Source organism: Sebastes fasciatus, chromosome 18, assembly GCF_043250625.1.
Source record: "Sebastes fasciatus isolate fSebFas1 chromosome 18, fSebFas1.pri, whole genome shotgun sequence".
In the NCBI taxonomy this organism is placed as follows: Eukaryota; Metazoa; Chordata; class Actinopteri; order Perciformes; family Sebastidae; genus Sebastes; species Sebastes fasciatus.
The window spans coordinates 9,123,733-9,145,432 of record NC_133812.1 but is presented as its reverse complement, the minus strand read 5'-3'; the positions used below and the strand labels follow the sequence as shown (position 1 = coordinate 9,145,432).

At 42.2% G+C, this 21,700-nt stretch overlaps 1 protein-coding gene across 4 annotated transcripts in view; it reads right to left on the bottom strand.

Annotated features, from left to right (window-relative positions):
- LOC141755729 (B-cell lymphoma/leukemia 11B-like) overlaps nt 1–15,477 on the bottom strand; it is a 31,298-nt gene extending 15,821 nt beyond the window's left edge. Inside the window, exons 1-2 of one of the 4 annotated variants that reach the window (XM_074614857.1) lie at nt 14,526–15,477; nt 6,771–7,154 (exon numbers count right to left, since the gene is read on the bottom strand). In XM_074614857.1, the coding sequence (XP_074470958.1) occupies nt 6,771–7,154; nt 14,526–14,589 (448 nt within the window). In that variant the 5' untranslated portion in view covers nt 14,590–15,477. Of the gene's footprint in view, nt 1–6,770; nt 7,155–7,279; nt 7,436–14,525 lie in introns of those variants that run through there. The other 3 variants (XM_074614858.1, XM_074614859.1, XM_074614860.1) reach the window with 3 other exon arrangements.
- Nucleotides 15,478–21,700: the final 6,223 nt, after the last annotated feature.

Below are 21,700 nucleotides of genomic sequence, written 5' to 3'. Positions count from 1 at the left end.
AGTAGGATTACCCGTGTCTGACTTGCTAACAAGCGCCATCTCTTTTCCTTTTCACAAATACTAATGGTAGCCCTTTTCCCCTCCCAAAGGCAAACACGCGTTACTTTTCAATGGAAAAATGTGAGTGAACGCCCCGGTCAGAAAATCTCCCCATTTACTCCTGAAAGGGGCGTATTATATGTTATGCACTAATGTCTGGCAGACGGCGTAATAGCTGAACACACGCAGACACATGAGGATTTTATCTGCACCGCCGTCATTGAAGGAGAGAGGGGGAGAAAGGTGTGCATGTTGCTGAGCAGGTTCTCCTTTGGTCTTGCATGCATGTGCATTCAGAAAGTGTACATACACATGCTGTAATTACAGTAGGTTCTTTATAAAATGCACAGCATTACTCAGCACTGATGACAGCACACCTGTTATCAAATGTCACCGCCAGAGAGGAGAAGCGAAGGGGAAACTCGAATAACTACAGTGCAAGCAGTCAAATTACCTTGATTATAGCTATTTATGCAAAGAACATAAACACATTCAACAGATTCCCCACTGACACAAGACAACTTATGGTCCATGGCAGCGAGACCATGAAGTTCACATCAGCGCTTCGACACAAAGCGTGCGTGTTTGTGTTTGAATACCGAAGCGCCATCATCACTCGCCATGCGTACAGCGGGGACGGGGTGTGAGGTTTCTAATGCCTCTTAAGTAAGGCTGTTAAGGAGCAAAGAGTCCACACATCTGGAAGACACAGTCAGTCGGCACATGCTGAAAGTTAGCGGTGGCGCTCGCAGTCCAAATTAGTGGCGAGTTTTATTCCCCCGCTGTGGTAGGAAAATATCAAATCTGCTGCCATATGAGTGCCATAAAGCTGGCTGTGGAGCGTTTGATGCCTTCATGTGGGAGCCTTTAAGCTGTGTGTGTGTGTGTGTGTGTGTGTGTGTGCGCACGAGTGGTGGGAGATGCAGGCCTTAAATGTGAGATGGGAGTCATTGTATGCATTCCGGCATGCACACATGTTTTTGTGTGTGTGGCTCTTATCTGTGTGTGCATGCATTTCTGCATAAATGTACTTTTTTTTTTTATATATGTGTGTGTGTGTGTGTCAGGTGGCTGTGGCGGTGTGCATGTGCAGCTGTGCCATTTTAGCAGCTCTTATAGACCCAGTTGACCCTGCTGGATATAGCAGACAGACAGACACAAGCAGAGTCAGACGGCCCCTGGGGTGGTCCTGTCTGAGGCGCGGTGTTATGGGCCAACAACTCTAGGGGCCCATACACAGGCAGGGACACGTATACTGTAATTGCACACACACACACACACACACACACACACGCACACACGCACACACACACAGAGAGACGTGTATGTAAATCCAAATGCTCATAGATGCTCAGAGACATACAATTGGTGAATTAATGACTGCAAACAGACATTTATTTTAAATTTGACCTTCATTTTTAAGGCCTAAGCTTTCTTTTGCTGTGTATTTCCGCAGGATGACCATCACTGCTGATGTGCTAATCTCAGGAAATCTTGCTCTTTCACTTTAGAAATTGCAAAATGACAAATAAGGTTAATATTTGCGTGCAGTGAATTAGTCACTTTTTTTGCTTCAACCAGTGTCTACAAGTGGCTGTGCAGAGGTGACTGCAGCTGTTTACACAGAGCGAATCACATGCAGCATCCTGCAAAAGCACGTGCAATTATGTGCATGCAAATACACAAAAACAAAATGCATAAAATGGAAATGACTGTTCTTGGATGTATTTAACTCGGTTTTTTTTTGTTTAAACTGCATAAAAATGTTTCAAAAATAAAATTCAGCCTGGTTTGTATATGGCATTGCAGTAGGAAAAAGCATTAAATATAAACCTTTAAAAGGAGCATCCTCTAGATAGATAGATAGATAGATAGATAGATAGATAGATAGATAGATAGATAGATAGATAGATAGATAGATAGATAGATAGATAGACAGATAGATAGATAGATAGATAGATACCAACTACTACTTTAAACTAGATAAAAGAAAACATATACAATAACAATAGAATTAAAGATATGTCTCTGCTGTGCAAATTGAAAGTAAAATATGTGTTAATTTGCTAATTTAAGAAGAATGTGTGAACTATTCTATTTATCAAGCAACGGTATTGTCTATGAAGTCCAGTAAAATGTTGACATTATCAAACATATTTAAATACCTTCAACATCACCATATCTTGTCTTTCACTTTCTCTTTTTCTTTTCCACTGTTGCAGCTTAAAAGTGCAAAAACACGAGAAGCAGATACGGTATTATGAATGAGTGTGTGTTCATGTTATTTAAAAAAAAAACTTGTGTATTCAAATGGAGGAAGGCGTGTGCTCCTGTTTTTTTTCCCACAGAAGAATTAGGAAATATTTGCCACTCACAGAAACAGGAAAAAATGCACCCACACACACACACATGTGATGAAAATAGACACACATGCCTTACAGCAGACACAAGATAAATTCCCTGGCAAGCATTCAAAACACTCATGTAAGAACACATAAACACAAACGCGCACACACTGCAGCAGAAATGCAAAAAGCATGAACACACTTGCAGGCACACACACACACACACCACTTACACAACTGCCACCATGTAACCCCTAATCACAACCCCAGAGCTTGGACATCAAATGAAGCAAGTTTAAAAAAAAAAAAAAAAAAATCATCAGGAGTAATTAACGCATTTTCATATGCAAATGTGATTAATGCAAAACTACAAAGTCATTATGCAAATCGACTTTTCCTTGAGCCTCTGTACAAATATTCGCAGCTCAAATCAGGGGATCAGTCTCGCCATCTTTCCTTTTTTCATCTTTTACCCCTCTCCCTCTCCCTCTATCTCTCTCTCTCTCTCTTGGAGTAGAGATAATGCGTAAGTAGCATGTGAAGTTATTTCTAACTCACACAGTGTGTGTGTTTTCATGCGATGGGCCGGGGCTATGGCATTACGCCGCCTGCCTACTGATTACTGGCTGCTTGGCACTGGAGCGAGACAGGGAAGCCGGCGTACAGGGGAAGGTATGAATATGCAAAAGCCTGATTGCTTTTCATGATTAAAGCCTATTTAATATGGAAATGAGAGCAAGCCAGGTGATTAAAGGAGCATTGGGTGGTGGGGCAAAAAGAAGAAAAAAAAAGATGGCGGGGTGGGGAGAGGAGAAGAGAGGAGAGAGACACTATCAAATCCACACCGGTGTTGAGGTGTGGAATGTAATTCAGTGACATGCAGCAGTGAAACAAGTGTCGAACATTACGGATTTGACCTCTTTCGGCGCAAAGGTGATACGTTTTGTAGGTTACACCGCAGGTTATCATCCTGAAACCACCATGACTCATTTCAGGTGTGAAAAAAAATCCCTCTTTGCCCATTGGCTCAAGAAAAAAACCCTGCTCTTTAACACACTTTCACACCCGCAAAAAAATAAATACATGTAGGTGTGACCGTTTGAATGTGGCGGGTATCTCGTTTTAATTACATAAATTTGTTGCAGCGTCGGTATCAAACCGCGCTTCTTCTTCTTCTTTACCAAACGAAACGGATGCAGAATCCTCCGCCTAATATAGTGATACGCCCGTAAAAGTGACAGCAGGGAGATCAGAGGTGGCCAGAGAGATAAAGACAGAGAGAGAGAGAGAGAGAGATGTTTGTCGCTGTCGCTCACATCCGTCTCATGAAATATTTACCGTGTGATCTCTATACACTGTGTTTGCGAGTGCGAAAGAAAGAGAGACAGACAGAGAGGTTGTCATGATGCGACTTCGCCCCTCATGTACCGGATGTCTTAAAGTGCTCCGAGGGGGCCCCGGTGGCCGTCCTGGGAGGGGGGTTCAAAGCGGGGTCAGGGTCGTCTTAGCATGCTAACGCTCCCCCTGCGACAACCTCTCGCTATGCCCGGTGACACGCGTCATTCTTCACACACACATGCACAAATTCATACGAGACGCACGCACGTATTAACATACACTGACAAAGCCGGTACACAGCAGAGTGCATGCATCAGCAAGAGAAACTCAAGGCAAAAAAAAAAAAAAAAAAAAATAGGGCACAGAAGGGCCATTTTTCATCTACACCGTGTGTGCATGCATGTGTGTTTGCACCTTTCGGGGTTGAATCTGCTAGCCTTGCAGCATGTTTGCAGTTTAAGCAAGCAGGCTGACAGACAAAGAGGCCAGACAGGATGTTATAAAACACCACCAGGTGAGAGAGAAAAAAAAAAAAAATCCAGGGGAGGAGAGGGTTAAGGGTTATGCATACAGCACATTTCATGCACGCAAGAGTACATTAGGTGTGTGTGGGTTTGTGTTACCTGTGCTGCAAATATTTGTGCGTGTGTTCTGGCTACAATGTGATGATATTTCCTTACGGGTGTGTGTGTGTGTGTGAGGGTGTGTGCCGCTAACACGTTGGACTTAATTAGACCTAATAATGTAATCTAATTTGGTTGAAACTTGAGACTGCCTTGAGTGGCAATCTAATGTGTTGAACAAAGCTCTCCTCCTCTCTTTCATTTGGGGCTTGGAGTGCTTTCATGTCCTGTTCTCTTAGTGATAAGACGGTCTGTCTGTCCGAGTGACTAACTGAGTGGCGCTCTAACAGGCTGACTCACTCACCAACTCTAAATGTTTTCCCTCCGACCAGCTAACAGACAAAACTGCCACATAAAATGTGTTGAGTCTTTTTCATTGCATAAGCTTCCAAATGAGTTCCATGCTGCAAAAAAAGGCTGTTAAACGCTTGTTAAATTCCCAAAATACAACTGAAAATTTTGATTATTTTTGATTTAAAGAAATTACTTGAAGGATTTCTGCAAAAAAAATCTTTTTATTTTCAAATATCAGCTGTGACATCCAAAACGGTGCTGTCTGTCACATGCTGGTTGTGATCTCCTGCAATAAATCTTTCCCCACTGCAAAAGATGGTGACCACACACAGCTGCCGGCCACACACAGAAACCGTGCATGCAATATGTGCTGACTTTCTGCAGTGATGACAAGAGATGTCCTCGTAACCTCTGATTCTGAAATCAACAAAATGTTCAAGTCTATAATGTTCTGTGTCCCAGAAACTTTGTAGATTTTTATTTATTTTTTTAACAATATTTCACAGAGCAGCTTAATCTTAAAGAAACCCACATGTGTGACATACAAAACTACATTCAAATAAACTAAATTTAAGAGTTTATCCTAATGCACCAGTATATCTAAAGTATAAAACTTCTCTCTTATGTTTCTAATAACTAGAATATCATGAAAACTCTCTCTAATGTGTGAATTTTACAGGTCTCCAGTACTGTACTACAACTAATCCAGCATAACAATGTTTACTGTTTTATAGCATTCATTTTTTTTAAGTACTACTCATTTTAAAGACCTTTTAAGACTTTCATAATGCATTATATGTACATACATGGTATAATGCATATAAAAGTCTACCCTTTACTGTTAAGTCTAAGTAAATAACTACTGTTTTCCTTGTCGATTAATCTGTCGATTGTTTTCTCGATTCATTGTTTGGTCTATAAAATGTCAGAAAATTATGAAAAATGTCGAAATGTCAAAGCCCAAGATGACGTCCTCAAATGTCTTATTTTGTCCGCAACTCAAAGTTATTCAGTTTACTGTCATAGAGGAGTAAAGAAACCAGAAAATATTCACGTTTAAGAAGCTGGAATCAGAGCTTTTTTACTGTTTTTCCTTAAAAAATGACTCAAAATGATTATCGAAATACATGGCGGTTAATTTAATAGGTGGCAACTAATCGATTAATCGTTGCGGCTCTACTTTCCATACCAGTTTGATGACACTGTGGTGACCAGTTTCTGTGTTAACTCTATAATCTTTTTTACATGTAATTCTGGTAACTTCTACAACGCTGCCGTCTCCCTCCTCTTAACCGAGTCCCTCTTAGTCTACTGGAGTCGGTGTAATCCTGGATAGCCTTCCCAGCTCTCGGGTGTGATGGTGACTGTCTCCTCTGATAACTTTGAACTGGTTTCCCTGCAGCGCTGGCAGTCTACAGGCCTCACCCCCTCCCACCCCCCACCACCCTCATAGAACGGCCTTGCTGCTTTATTAATCCCCTTCTCCTCACCACGCACACAGATGAATTTTAATCAGCTTTCTTAACCTCTTTTTTTTTCATATGCTGCAGGATTTCTTTACAAACGCTCAGACACGTGATGTGCACTTAAAAAAAAAACACAAACACACGCACACACACACACACACACACACACACACACACGCACACACACACACACACACACACTGGGGGCGGCTCCTCTATCACCTTCTTCCTCGCCTTTCACAATTGGTTTCAGCTGAAGAAGTCCTTCAGGCCTGCCAGTTTGTTTGGTGTGTGTGATTTTGTGTACGTGTGTTTGTGTGTGTGTGTGTGTGTGTGTGATGTTTTACTTAGAACGGAGCAGAATAGACGTACAGCGCGCCTCTCGCTCACTCTAATGAAATCATCCCAGGCTACATTAATCCCTCCTGAAGGCCACTGTCAAAATAACAAGCAGCTGGGATTCTTTAAAGAGAGCTATCTGTCTTGGACAGGTGAGAGATGTGTGTGTGTGTGTGTGTGTGTGTGTGTGTGTGTGTGTGTGTGTGCGTGTGTGTGTGTTTAAGACATGTGCATCTATACTGACAAGAGCTCTATTCAAAACTTAGAATTGAGCTGCTTCTAACTGCATCCTCATTTAAATGTGGAGTGTGTTCCGGTTTCCGTACCTCCGCTCTCCCGTTTGGGGCAGATCCCCCTGGCCGGCGTCAGCCTCCTCTCCAGATCCTCCTCTCTGCCGGGGGTCACCTGGATGCCCACCTCCACCGGGATGGACCCTCTACCCAGCTGCAGCGACCCAACCCTGGGGGAGATGGGGATGCCCGGGATGCCGCCAGCCTCCCCGGGCTTGGAGAAGGACCCCGGTCCACTTCGGGGCCCCCGGCACAGGCGGCGCTTGTGCTCGATGAAGACCAGGATGTCGCCCAGAGGGAAGTTGGTCTGGCACTGGCCGCAGGTCAGCATGTCGTGCTCCCCGGGGCCCACCCTCCGAGGGCTGGGGGTGGACGGCTCCGGAGATGGAGATCCCGCCCCTGAGTCATGATTGGCCTCTGCTGCAGAAAAAGAGAAGAGAAAGATGCAAATCAGTTGTGTTTATGAGTTAAATAAAGCAAAACGAAAGACGGCGAGAGACAAAAAAAAAAACACAGCGAGGTTTAGTTAAGCCTGATAACGTTACCTGATGAAAGCCACCTCTCCCCACCACACGAGATGATCATTACATTCACAATTGTGTCACTTTCATGGCATAAAACAACGGTCCTGCGATGCCGCTTCGCCTAGACAAACACCTGCGCAGCTTATCCAGGAGAGATCTGCGTGGGTGGGACGCAGCACATACTCTGTATGTATATGTGTGTCTGTGCTTCTTCTGTGTGTGTGTGTGTGTGTGTGTGTGTGTGTGTGTGTGTGGCCAGGAAGCTATTCATCTCACAGTGCAGGCTGGGTTTCCGGTGAGGGCCTTTCGCTACACTGAGCTGTCATAGCTTAGACGGCTGCCTTCACCACGTGGGAGCCCCAGCTTGTGCAGAACAAAGTGGAGCGGAGCGAAGGCCACATTCACCAGCATGTGTGTGTGTGTGTGTGTGTGTGTGTGTGTGTGTGTGTGTTCATGTTATCACAGAATAAGACAGAAGAAAAGGAAAAAAAAAGATGTCTCAGTGTGTGTGAATGGAGCAGCACACAGGTGAGTTTGAACACGGTATTCTCCACAGACAGAAAATCTATAAAGCCAAACCCGGGGTCCTGTTAAGAGAGTAAATCTCATTCTTCACACATCTGACACGGTCATTAATAACCATTACACATTCTCCCCACCACCACCACCACCACCTCCCCTATGGCGTAGACTGAGTCCCTCAGCTTAACGTAAATCCCTCATGGACAACCTCCACTTTTTTTAAACACTACCCCGATGTACCGGTATGAAAATGTGTCCTCTTCTAAAAAGCCCGGAGGAAGCTCCAGAGACTCTAGGGGTGTCTGAGTGAGCGGGTGCCCAGGGAGAGGTGTTGATGCCTGGGGAGAGGAGCACAGCTAGCGCCTGCCTGTCTTTGCTGCTCCTCCACTTCTAGCACCCGCATCCCCCCTGCTCCCTCCCGCTTCCCCCCCGCAGCCCTCCCCCTCCTCTTTGCCTCTCTTCTTCTTCTCTCTCTTTCTCCACACATGACACCCTAATAATTGCAAAGATTAGACAAAGAGGGTGTGCGCTGGTGTGTGTGTCGGTGTGCAGTTATCAGAGCAGAGATCCTAAACTCTCTTATCATCCATCTCAAACTGCCGTTGCTCCTCCAAATTCCCAGTCGTAACCGTTAAACTCGGGCAGAGTTCCGGCTGAATGTTGCACACTATTTTCATTATTTCAAATATTTCTTCGCAACTATGAATCACCCCCCCCTCCACACCTCCCCTTGCTCAAGAACACTCAACACACACACGTTCCAGTCCCCTCTCTTCGCCCTGGAGTGATGATCCGATGCCAAATATCTTTTCTCTAAATGGAGATGGGTTCCTGGATGCCTGCCAAATAATTTCCATCTCATAATCTTTGGCGGCAAAGGAAGGAACACAAACACATATTTACCTACAGTTCACAGCTTGTGACCACGATTCACATGAAGCGATGTTCCGCAGTGTTCACACAGAGCCGAGAAACCGTGCGTGCGTGCATGCGTGTGTGCGTTATGTGCGACGCATATAAGTAGGACTGCGCAGGAGATCTGTGCTGACAATATGGCGCTCTCGTTTTCTGACGCCGAAAACAAAGACAGGTGGCGTAAGATCCTCGTGTTGTGTAAAGGAGTTAAAAGACAACATGGAGTCAATGAGACCACAGACACCATGGGCAGTTGGATTAGGCTTTATCTCTGCCAGAGACAAATAGAGAAAGGCCCTGTTTGTTAACATATGGTTGGGTAACATGGCCTGGGGGCAGAAGGCAGTAAATTAGTAGGCGTTGGCACTGTCATCGTGCCACTGGAATATCAGTCGGACATCTTCTAATAGCCGCACCCCTCTCTGAAACCCGCTCACCCGTCTATCCCGAGGCTCACCTGTGTGAGAAAAAAAACCAGGTGCAAGAAGGAACTGAACATGGAATGCTCGCAGGGGGGAAAAAAAAAAAAAATCCACCGTGGACACAAACACACTAGAAGAATAACACACTAATGTAGCCTATCATCGTGACAGACAGTCTCTAATTCTCTCTGTATAAACTCCTATGTGAGAGGAACATGCTTGATAGGTAAGGGAGCATAGCAGACGCACTGTCAAACATGCCGCCGTCGAGAAGGCGTGATGATAGCGGTGAAACCCAGCTGTCTAACGTGATACCACACATACTTTATTTCTCTCTGTCTCTGTCTTTCTCACAGACACACACACACACACACACACACACACACACACACACACACACACACACACAGGGAGCTATATTCACCCAATGACAGTGCTGCTACTCTGCCTTATCAAGTGTGAGTTAAGTCAGGCAGCCTTAGAGCACCCCCTATCAGTTTGATGAGGAGAGAGTCAGTCAGTCACTCTGCTGCTGCTGCTGCTGCTGCCGCTGCACAATATGTACCAGATGGGAGACACAGCTGAAGACAATGGGCCTCTTTCACCAATATTTCCAGTTGTGTAAAAAGGTCGCAAAATATATTCAAATGCCTTGGCCAAAAAACACTGTTGTCAGGAATTGTTTCATTTGCAGCTGGGATTTTTTTTGTGCAAATATTTAAATGTTTCCCACACGGTTGGGGTTAGAGTTGTAAATTTTAGTGTCAAAGTTGGTATATGATGCGTTAAATGTGACGCCCTCGTCTGTGAGTGACCAGGTAAAACCAGCCAGGTAAAGTGAAACATGCCTCTCATGTCCTCTTAACATTAATTACCCACTAATCTCTAATTACTGTGTTCGTCCTTGTACGCTTTTATACATGTGTTTTTGTTTTCATTGTTGCCTGAAGGTGAAGGTTAAAATTAAAGTGTCCAACGTGGCTTGACAAGTTATGCTCTGCCCAATAAGAAACTGCAGAGAAATGTAATTTTGCTGGATGTGAAACATTTGTTTTTATTTAATAATTTGATGCGTTAAAACCGTCAAACTAATTTCCGTTGACGTCTGACCTTACACAACGTTTTTTAACACAAGCTGCACACTGTGTTCTGCTGGTAAAGGCAGAGCAAAGGCCAGGGGCGCTCATATGACACTCAACCATATACTGTATGGGTTCAGACCTGTATCCCTTTCTTTGTTTTCCCCCCTTTCCATTTGCTGAGCTAAAAACACACACACACTCACACGTGTAAACCCCACAGGGAAAGTCGGGGTAAGATTCACGCTGTCATCGAAAATAAATGACACCAGCAACGTTGCAGATGGTTGCAATCAAAAATTCAAACAACAAGCGGCCTCGCTTAGCCTATCCCTTTTTTTTTTTTCCCCCTTGGCTCGCGATTGCCAAGGAGAGCTGCAACAGTGTGCGTTGTGTAAGGCCGGGCCTGTGTGTTTCATTATCTTATCACCATTTAATCTGTAGCAGTCTCATTTCTTATCGTAAATCTTAGATTATCAGCCTGAAAGTGAGCAAAAATACGACTCTGCAAGCTGACTGTCACCAAATCGCTATGAGGCGTGACATTCGGGGGGGGATGGGGGGATATAAATCAAATTTTGCCAAACAATTTTAGGAGATATAATAATAATAAAAATGAAGGAGCTTTATAGCGTTGCAAAATTGGTTAAACGTGCTCAATAATATTGAAATATAGAAAGAAAATCTGAGAACAAGCTGTCTCGCAGTAAATCACACGTCGCTCACCAATCATCTCCTGTGAGATTATCATCCGGTTACCACAATGTGTGTGAGTATTTACTGTGGCGTTGCAGTGCGTACGGTGGGTTTCTTCCCCCCCACTCCCCCCACCCCAGCGTTTGACAAGCCATATGGTGCGAATAAAGACGAAAACATTAACTGTTTCACAAGTAGCATGCCAATTCTGTGAGTAAACAGTTATCGCGAGGCATTTCCACGGCTGCGTCCAGAAAAACTCTGGAATAATTCTGATAATAGAAAAATACTGAACAAGGGAAGGCCTGTGATACTAAAAACACCAAGTGTGAGTAATTCATAAGCATATTCCAGTGATCTTTTGTCATGGATTTTAACTCCAAACTGAAGCATTGACTGAAAAAAAAAATAAAGCCCAGAGGGGATTGTTTGCCTTTTTGTCTGGAAGACTCTTAAGAAAACAAAGGACGAGCTGTAAACTGAAGGTCAAACTCAACTCAGACAGCTCGTTACATGTGATTTGTTCGTGTGTGAGCATAGTTTGCATATGTGGTCATGCATTTTGAGGGTGATAAGTGCACATAAACTGTATGCTGTGTGTGTGTGTGTGCCTGCTTTCTTTGGCGCATACTTGTGCATTGTGTGCGTTCGCTGCAGGTACAGTCACTTTGTACATCCCTCTTGACATCTGGCCTGGCAAGTAGATCTCCAGGACATAGTCTTCCACTAAAAGCCTATCCAGAAATATGCTGATATTCAGGTTCTCGGAGTGTGACCTGTGAGCTCCGTGGCTGCAGGGCACAAGGCTGTGTATAGTTACAGTGGATAACCCCTGATCTGACATGTGCTTGATGTATGCTGGCACACCTGCACAAACTTCACATTATTACTTGTGCTGCCTCGTGACCGGTGTGGACAGCTGACATGTCTGACGAGGTCATGTTAAAAAAAAATATTAAAGTCCACTTATTTGTCAAGCGTCCTCCGACAGTAACGCCGTACATGCATTATGCAAAAAGCTCTCAATATATGTGTTGACTTTATCAAATTACAGTTTGGTTTTCCCTCCAGCCTGAGGTGTGATCCTGGTCCTCTCCAGACCCACACCCAGCTTAAGGAAACAGCCCACAGCGACACGCAGCCTCCAGCCATTGAATGATAGGTACAATAAATAGCCTTCCGTCCATCACAGGCAAGAGGCGTGGTATCATTATTAAGATATGTACGTATGGTAAACAAGGCTCAGGCGCTTTATGCAAATAAGAGTGCATCTGTGCACACACACTGACTACGAGAACACATTGTTCTCGGGGTGAGAGAACAATTGGATAGAAATAATCTCTTTTTTTTTTGCTCATCTGTTCAAAGTCCAGTTTCGCCGTTGCATTTGATCTTTGTGATAGCATCAAAAAAAAAATTCCTGCTATTCCAGTCCTTCATTAATCTTGCACTTGTGCCTCTCAGGTCACTGAGGCCAAACTCAGCAAGCAGGAGACGGTGTGTGTGTATCATGTGAAAGAACAGGTAGGACGAGATTCAGGCCCTGATGGCGGCCCCAGCGTTTGTAGCATCCTACTGCACTTGCTCTAATAGCCACTTTGGCACGGCATTGACCTCACGAATGATCGAGCCCAACACCAAACATTTGTCAGCAATTGGCAACTTAAGTTTTGACACTTTGAACGTCTCTGCTGACAGGTCAGCGGCGATTAAAAAAGGGATCTCTTATAAAAGCAGTCATTAAAAAGCTTCAGGCGAGAACAGTATGCACTTCAGCTCGGACGAGGAAATTAAAGAATTTAAAAGGTAATCTGTGACACCTACGTAATTATTAGTCGAATTATGCAAGAATGATCTCCATTCAACACCTTCAGTTTGTGCTGACTGTACAGCAGCAGGTGCTGCCAGTTTTTATGTAACTAATATGTAAAAAAAAAAAAAAAAAGATGTCAAACAAAGTGACCCATGACTGGAAGGAGGGAAGAAGGCAAATATTTGACAGTTAGTCCAAATTTGTACCAGTCCCCTGAGGACAAATGAAAATGTGCAAAACGTTGCAATTATGTGTCATAATTCATGCAGGTAAATGTTGAACAGACACACACTTTGCCTGAGGTGGAATTTTGTAAACGTATCGAGGGGTAACAACCTTAATGAACTGACTGTGACAGCAGCAGAGAGAATAAACTGTCAGATCAATATTCAAGCTGGATCAATATGTGCCATAAATTCTGCTGAGGATGCACCACACTTTGTCAATTAGAAAAAAAACACTGCTTAAAGCAAACATTTAGGTTTGAGATTGCTCTTTAGGTTTAAAATTACCATCATTATATGAAGTGAAAGATCAACAGGACAGCCAGTGACATGAGAGATAGAGAGACAAAGCGAGAGGGGTAAATGATTAGTCTAAATGCTAAATGTGTCGGGTGGGACGGAATGTGTCTAACCCCCTTTTCAACACAAAACAGATTGGCCAAAGATTACATCATGAACTTCTGCAATGAATTAGCCAGATTAGGCCTCTATGAAATTGGATTTAGGCAAAGCAGAGCGCTGGGGAGATGAAGGTTAGATTGATATAATTGATTTGAAATTGGATTATGCGACTTTTTAATCACAAAGAAGAAGAAAAAAAATATTGCCTCAGATTAAATCTGCGCAATTTAATCACAATATTTTTTTTTTATTTTGGTCGCAGCTCTGAACAACTTCAAAGTTATGACCCCTTTTTGTTTTTTTGTAATTAGTATCAATAAAAGTTGACATTGTCGTTGCCTCGTGTGTGGCGTTTTTGGTGCGATTGCAAACTGAATTTATGTGTGTACACAATTAGAGTTGTTGTTTCAAAGGTTACCTTAAAGTGCAAGAAAGGCCTTTATGCGTCAGGGAAAATAATTTTAAGAGACTGTGTGTGTGTGTGTGTGTGTGTGTGTGTGTGTGTATTATAGAGAGAATAAGAACGGGAGAGAAAGTTAATTAAATTATTACTCAATAATTATAATTAAAAATACACTTAAATTAAGAAACAAGTGACCTGGAGCAAAGTCACAAAACAAACGACTGTATAAAATGAAAAAAAAATATGAAACAAAGTATTTAACAAAGTGCACATAAATATACACAATGTGCCACGTTGAAATATGCTGGAGAATAAAAATCTAAATTCTGTTCTGATAAAATGCATTACACACTCGCACGTGCACATGCAGACACACACACAGACAGACACACACACACACACACTTAGCCAGACAGTCCAAATGGAGATGTCATAAGATCATCTCTAGAGTCATTTGTAATATCACATAATTGTGTGAATGAAATTTAAAAGGTGTAAAACAACTTATTATCAACCTATATAATTACTCAAATTTAGTCTAATAAATGTTACAATGTGCACAAGTGTTATCACATGATAACATGTATTCTCATAAATCAGACTTATTGTCATTAATCAGCTCCCATTGTTCATTCGGCGCATTTAAGACTCAAAAACATTTAGAATTAGAATTTAGAATTTAGAATTTAGAATGAATAATAATAATAATCATAAACTATCAATCACTTAATAAAAAACAAGTAAAAAACGTCATGACATATGAAGTGAGAAGTGTTGTGAAGTGAACTCACCTCGTACTGTCTCCCGGTGCGTCAACGAGAAGTGCTGCGGGTTCACCTGCTTGCGGCGGGACATCGCCCCGGCATCTACTCTGGCATCGCCCGGTGAACGGCACTTGGAGGAGTCGGCGGCTTGGACCGTGGTGTCGGTCCTCTCTGGCTCGCAGGTGAACAACTTTTCCTCTCTCCTCCTCCTCCTCCTCCTCCTAATCCCTCTATATGCTGCTCACAGTCTTCGGCTGCAACTTCTTCTGCTAGAAGCGCGCTCGGAAAGGTGAGGAGTCGGACGCAATAATAAAGGATGGAAGACCAGTTTGTCCACAATGTCCTGCAGCAACACCTGGATTGAGGAAGCTAGTTTTTTTTTAGGAAGCGGCTTGAGCTTGATTATGTGCGCAGGTATATGTTTTTGTTTTTTTGCAAATGACCTTTTCTTTTGCAGATTAAAAAAAAAAGAAAAATCCTGGAGTGCCCATGCACACCTTCTGCAGCAGCGACCGCGGTGGTGACAGATGATGAAGCACTCCACTGGCTCTTTTCTCCTTTTTCTCTTTAGTTTTAATGATATGATTATATCATCTGTGGGGGGTCAAACGGGCTGCTGTTTTTATTCTAGGATTTCCCTACAGTCCTTCCATTTTCAGCAGTGGTGCGCTAAAAATGACCCTTTGGCACTGACTCCTCCTGCGCGTTTTGGCATCGGTGCGCGGAACGGCAACTCTTGGCTCTTGGTGGCAGAAAGCCTCGTTGATTGAGAGAGAGAGAGGAGAGAGAGAGAGAGAGAGAGAGAGCAGGCGGGCAGACAAGACACCTCCTCCTCCTTCCTCGTCCAACAAGCAGAGGTCCAATGTTTCCTAGTTTCCTACAGTGTGTCGAGGCTACTTCTTCTTCTTGTTGACTCACACGATGAAAAGCCGCTCTGCTTGGGAGGACCTCGCTTTTGTGTGTGTGTGTGTGTGTGTGTGATCAGCAGCAGCAGCCTGTGTTTTTTTCTTGTGTGTGTGGTTTTGGGTTGCCTCCAGTGGAGTGGGATGGGGATTCAAGTTCAAGTGCGTCCGTGACGACACCACAGACGCGTAAAAGGCTGCGGACAACACAACAAGCATGGACACTAACAGGAGCTCTGCTGCTGATGGGCTCCATATACAAAGTCACTATCATTCATCAGTTGTTGCAGACACTGTCTACCTTTGGAATCAGTGAAGTTACCAACCCAAAATCACTCCATCTCACCTTCACATGTGTCACCTCGAATGGTCATTACATCCTAAAGATGTCCAAGAGTCTTTCCCCTTTCTTCCTGCATGTTTAAATCAGTTCACTGATTGTTATAATTAATTTTTTTCCTCTCATATAATGCCAGCTGGAATACCTGACCAACATCCTGGACCACCCACACCTAGATCAGATTAAATAAACCATATAGGTCAAGCTGGGTTCAAAGGTCACCTTTAATTTATGAAATTATAGGTCACCTTTAATTTAAATTAATGTGGCATATTCTAAGCTGTGTAAAATGATCTAATAATGCGTAAAGAACATGATGGATATAAATATATAAAAACACCTATTTCCTCACATTCCTCCCCAAACAGCATGGCTGCATCTTTTGTTGTTGGGGCTCATTTAAGCATGTTGTGAGGCAACAGTACCCTCTGTTGGCACAGTCAGGGCACATTATTAAACCTGTTTAGATGGAGGGTGATACCTTAACGCTGCCTTCCTTGCTTATACTTTATTTTTAGAATGAAGCCTCCTTAATTTGCCATTTGTACAATTCAAAAATCCGAGAGAGTCCTTGAAGAGCAGATCAGGTTCACTCGAAGGCAATTAATGGCACTAATGGGCAATCATTCCGCGCATAATTCACTGTATTCATTTAGATCAGTGTATGCACAGATAAGTGCTTTGTGGAGCTCGGCTAAGAACACACTCAAGTTTCTTTCCCCCCCCCCCTTACCTCGCTGTACAATTCAAACCCTTTTCCCGTGCTATAATTTGGTTGAAATACATTGTCGAATACAAATATAAAAAGCGGCCATTTAAAGTTGACACTGTTTCCTCGTGGATCAGCGGGGAAGTGTGCAGCTATATAGCAATGCATTTTATAGTCCGCCATTAATAAAACATGGTGGGCAATTTTAAGAGCATTAGAAGTTTGATTGCTTCGGGGCAGGCCTAGGGGACTTTCAGGACAGTAATTATTTATATAAATGAAATGTCATCTCGGCTCTGGCTCAAGTAGACATAACCTCGGCAGACTCCGCATGGAAACACTACGGCACAACAGCTATCTTTCACCGATAGGCCCGAGCATGTTGTCGAGCATATTGCTTTGACTGGGGCGCATAAATTCGGCATGTGATATTACATGAAATGTCTCGGTTTTCTGCAAAGGGCCAAGAGAGCAACAGCAGTCGTGGACACGTCGGATGCTGAAGGAAAACATTACATTCCCGAGTTCACGCACTCTCTTGCTGTCCCTGCTGGCTGCGAGCAGCTCCTTGATCCTCACCCATGGGTTTCTCAATAATACATCAACGTCTCCATTATAGCTTGTATCCGCTGGCTGCGGGCAAATGCAGTTTAAACTGGGTTGCACGGGGCCAATACACCACAAATGCCCCCGCTTGTGGACACAGGAAAGGTTTTAAGTCCAAAGTGTTGCCTCTGAGGAGACATGTATCTCGCGTGGTTAAGTGGTACCGCTGAATCAGAGATACCTGAACACACCGCAGGGCAACACATACACAGAGAGATGAGGAGAAATGAAAGTTTTGTCCCCAACAAGCAGCCGGTTAGACTGTTGTCAGGCTATCGCCTATTATACCCACTGGTGGGTTTTATCATCAATTCACATGGTAGATCACCAAAAGAAGGTATAAAAGAACATGACCCATCCCATGTGAAACCAACAATGTGCAGTTGTCTGTGTTATTTTAACCCAAAACCCGAAGTTTTTCCCTAAACTTAACTAAGCGTTTTTTTTTGCCTAAACCTATTTGCGTAATCCTACAGATGTAGTAGTTTTGTTGTCTATACCTAAAGAAGTTGTAGTTTTGTTGCCTAAACCTAAAAACGTTGTAGTTTTATTGCCTAACCCTAAATGTTTATTTGCGTAAACCTAAAGAAGTTGTAGTTTTGTTGCCTAAACCTAAGAAATCATAGTTTTGTTGCCTTAACCTATTTGTGTAAACCTAAAGAAGTTGTAGTTTTGTTGCCTAAACCTAACTGTTAATTTGTGTAAACCTAAAGAAGTTACAGTTTTGTTGCCTAAACCTAAAGAAGCCTTTTTGTTTTTTGTTCAAAACGTTAAAATTTCATTCAGTTTTATAACATGTGTTATAACGTGTTGCTTTCAAATTTCACTTTCACTTTAACAACGTAGTAGGTGTAGTAGATTCCCTAATGACTCACATCTATGGTGCTTATAGCGACTGGTAACGCCCATTCACTGGCCTGATAACAGTCAAATCGGGTGCAGCAAGAAACAATATGTTGACATTTTAGGTCTTTTTCCCAAGATGACTCAGGATTTAAGAAGATTCCAGGCACCTATAATTTATGTTAAATCATAAAAATGAGCCCAGGGACAAAGGTCTTGCACATCAGTGGACAATACATGCAACTTAACTGGCCTTAATTCTTGGTCACAACCTCCGTTTTTCATACCTCTTTACTCAAAACTGCCTTAATGTCTTTAAAATAGGCCAACATATACAAGGAAAAAAACAGCACTGAATATAATAGAGTTTTTAAGAACAAAGAAAGGATTAAGTGTTGAGGTTAAGTAGCAGCCATTTTTGATGTGTTTAAGCACAACAGGACTGACATAAACAATGAGAGGTCCACTCCAGGACAGCTCACGGTAATATGAATATTGCTTTGGGATTTGCTTATAGTCGGCGCTTCATTATGCAATGTTTAATATTAATAAAGAAAGTACAAGTATATATTATTCATAAGCTGATTTACTGTGGTTGGTGTGTGTGTGTGTGTGTGTGTGTGTGTGGACTTGAGTGACAGATTGAGATGCTCCCTTGCTACGGGCAATACAACTAGACAAGGCTCTTACTTTTCTACAGGACACATCCTGACAATTTCTCCCACAGTTAAGAGGATTTGTCCGAGCACGGGCGAATATATAATGCATGCAGATTCCAAATTTTAATTTGGACCAAGTAAATGATTCAATGCTGGCTTTCCTCAGAAGTGAGACTGCATGGGAGGGGAATGAAGAGGGCACAAGATGTTACAGGCTACTTGTAGTCTGCTCTTAATGCTGGAACATTTGAAGCCAGCGAAGGCGATGATGATGATTACCATGAGCTCTTGTTCATATCGAGTTTAAAAGACTAAAATGAGTGAAGGGAGAAATGTGATATTTTTCTTCTTTTTTTTTTTTAATCATAAATTGCAACCATTAAATCCATGTTTTTACAAGATTATTGCACTGTATTGCGACCTTGCTCTGCAAAAGATGCTACACTTGTAGGTTTTCTGTAGGTTTTCTGCATTTCATAGCGTATATGCATATAGATAATGATTTAGACTAATTATTCCTCTTTTAGTTAGCTCAAAGTCTAATTCATGGTACCGGCTGTAACATGTTAAATGTACTTGTAAAACGAGGCAATGTTTTCGTGGTATTCCTTTTATGTTAAACTCTCAGTCACATTCATGGGAGTTTTGGAATGACACAAATGTGTGTCTTAAGATATTAGACCAAAAAGAAAACCCTATGGTATTGCGTCGGTCTCATTCTAACTATAGCACCTTGCACTATGAGGCTCAGAAATGATTAGAAAGTCTGATTTATTTAATTTATAAAGATTAAAAAAAAGAAGAAATTGCTTCTATTTATATATGTAGGAGTATTCAAAGAGCGTAGGAAATCTGTTGCTCCAGAAACTTTTTTCCCTTTTAACAAAGACCTTACATTACATAGTTTCCCAAATGATATAGGCTATAACAGATCTAAAAAAAAATAAAAAAAATAGACCTCTCTAACATAAAACAAATAAACATTCTGTGACTGATTTTGATTTATTTGTAGTGCTGCTGCTTGTGTAATATATCACTCTCTAATCTCACTCCCTCTGTTTTTGCATCCTTCCACAAATAATTAAGCACCTCTGCATATGTGTGTAATAATAATTATATGCTTCTATATATTTAGGGCACATTTCTATTCATTTATAGAGCTACCTGCTCAAACCATTTGAGTGCAATACAGCCCTGAAGCCTGAAGCCATGACCCACATAGGACCCACATAGTCTTTTTAAACAGGTATGTGACAAATCCAGTAGACCTATGAAGTGCACATTCAAGATAGTATCTTAAACTATTCATAGAATGTGTGTACATGTTGTTTGTGATTTGAAGCCTTGTTCAGAAGAATGCTTTTTATAGACATTGTACTGATTGTTCAATTGAATCATTTGGTCAAACTGCTGTGTAAAAAAAAATCCAGTCGTGGTTGCCCATGCAGGTCCAAGAGTAAATCATTGTCTCCCTCTAGTGGATATTATAGGGAATAGCATATTTTCATCATTTATTATTATTTTTTTAATTTAACCTTTATTTAACCAGGTGAGTCCCATTGAGATTAAGAACTTCTTTTCCAAGGGAGACCTGGCCAAGACGGTCAGCAGCAAAAACACAAAGTTGCAGACACAAATAGAGATAAAATACAATTCACAAACACTAAAAACACTAACATTTGCATTAAAAGAGATCTATCTAAAGACAAATGGGGGGGACAAAAATGAACTTTTCTGGGAGTCAGCTGTACAACAAGGGGGCTAAAAACCTTGGCATGCCATAGAGTCTGATTCTAAAGAGTTCATTTTAGATTTAAAAATATTTAATGATACCAACTCCTTGATTTTTAGGTCATTTTGGAGCAAATCCAGGCTGAGGGTGCATACTTACACATACATACATCATACTTACCAAGAAAATATTAATTTTCTCACGTAATATCTTGCTTGGGGTTTTCTAGTAGCAGGATTAGGTTAGGCTGAATAAATTAATACAGCAGAGAAAAAGATAAATCCAAAAATGTAACCCCAGCACATGTGTATTAGTGATGTGTTGGTCACGAACGAGCCGGTTCAAAGAGCCGGCTCTTTTAAGTGAACGATAAGAGCCGGCTCCCGTCCGAGAGCCGTTTTTTTTTCTTTCTTTTTTTTCTTTAATTAATTCAAGGCAGAATGATAGGACGATCTTCTCTGCGCCACGGGCACTCCATGCACTGACTGTGACTGAAAGGATCATACCATCAAGCAGGTGGGGATGCACGGCGCGCTGACAGTCTACAGGTACAGAGCAGGAGGAAGAGGAGGAGAGAAAAAGAGAGAGGAGTGCGGTGCGCAAATAGCAGACAAGATAAGTGACAGTCGGAAACGAAGCAGCATGTAAAATTATGATATTCTGGAAATTATAAGGTTTAGTATAATTATATTGAATCATTTAAGTGATATAAGATAAGATAAGATAAGATGAACCTTTATTAATCCCCAGAGGGAAATTCAGGTGTCAAAGCAGCAACATCAGCAAACATCAGCAAACAGAGTGAAACACAGGAGCGGTACAGGTATACAAAAATTATAAAACAATAATAGAGATATAAAAGATACAGAGTGAATGGGTGAACATAGTGTGTGCAGTCCGTCAATAAATAAATAAATGTAGTATGTACAATAAATAAATATAATATGTACATATGTGCAGTCTATAAAGTGGTATATAGGATGTATATTGTAAAGTGTAAAGTAAGTGTAAAGTGCGCCAGTGGTTAGAGTCCAAGATGGTTGCAGATAGTGCATGTTTAAAGTTCTTAAAGTCCTCATAGTTCTCATTTAGGGGTCAGTCTTGGTTGTGGAGCCTGATGGCTACCAGCATGAAGGACTGACCCAGGCGCTTTGTGCCGAGGGGGGATGAGTCTTTGGCTGATAAGTGATATATGTGCACACATACTAATCATAGGTCAAAACAGCGCTTAATTTGGCTGAATTATAAAAGTCAGAAGTGTTAAAACGAAGATCCGTTTGGGAGCCGAAAGAGCCGGCTCTTCTTGGTGAGCTGAGCCAAATGATCTGGCTCACTAAAAAGAGCCGAAATTCCCATCACTAATCACATGTCCTGCGTAATGACGTCACGCAGCAGCGTCCCGACTCCGACG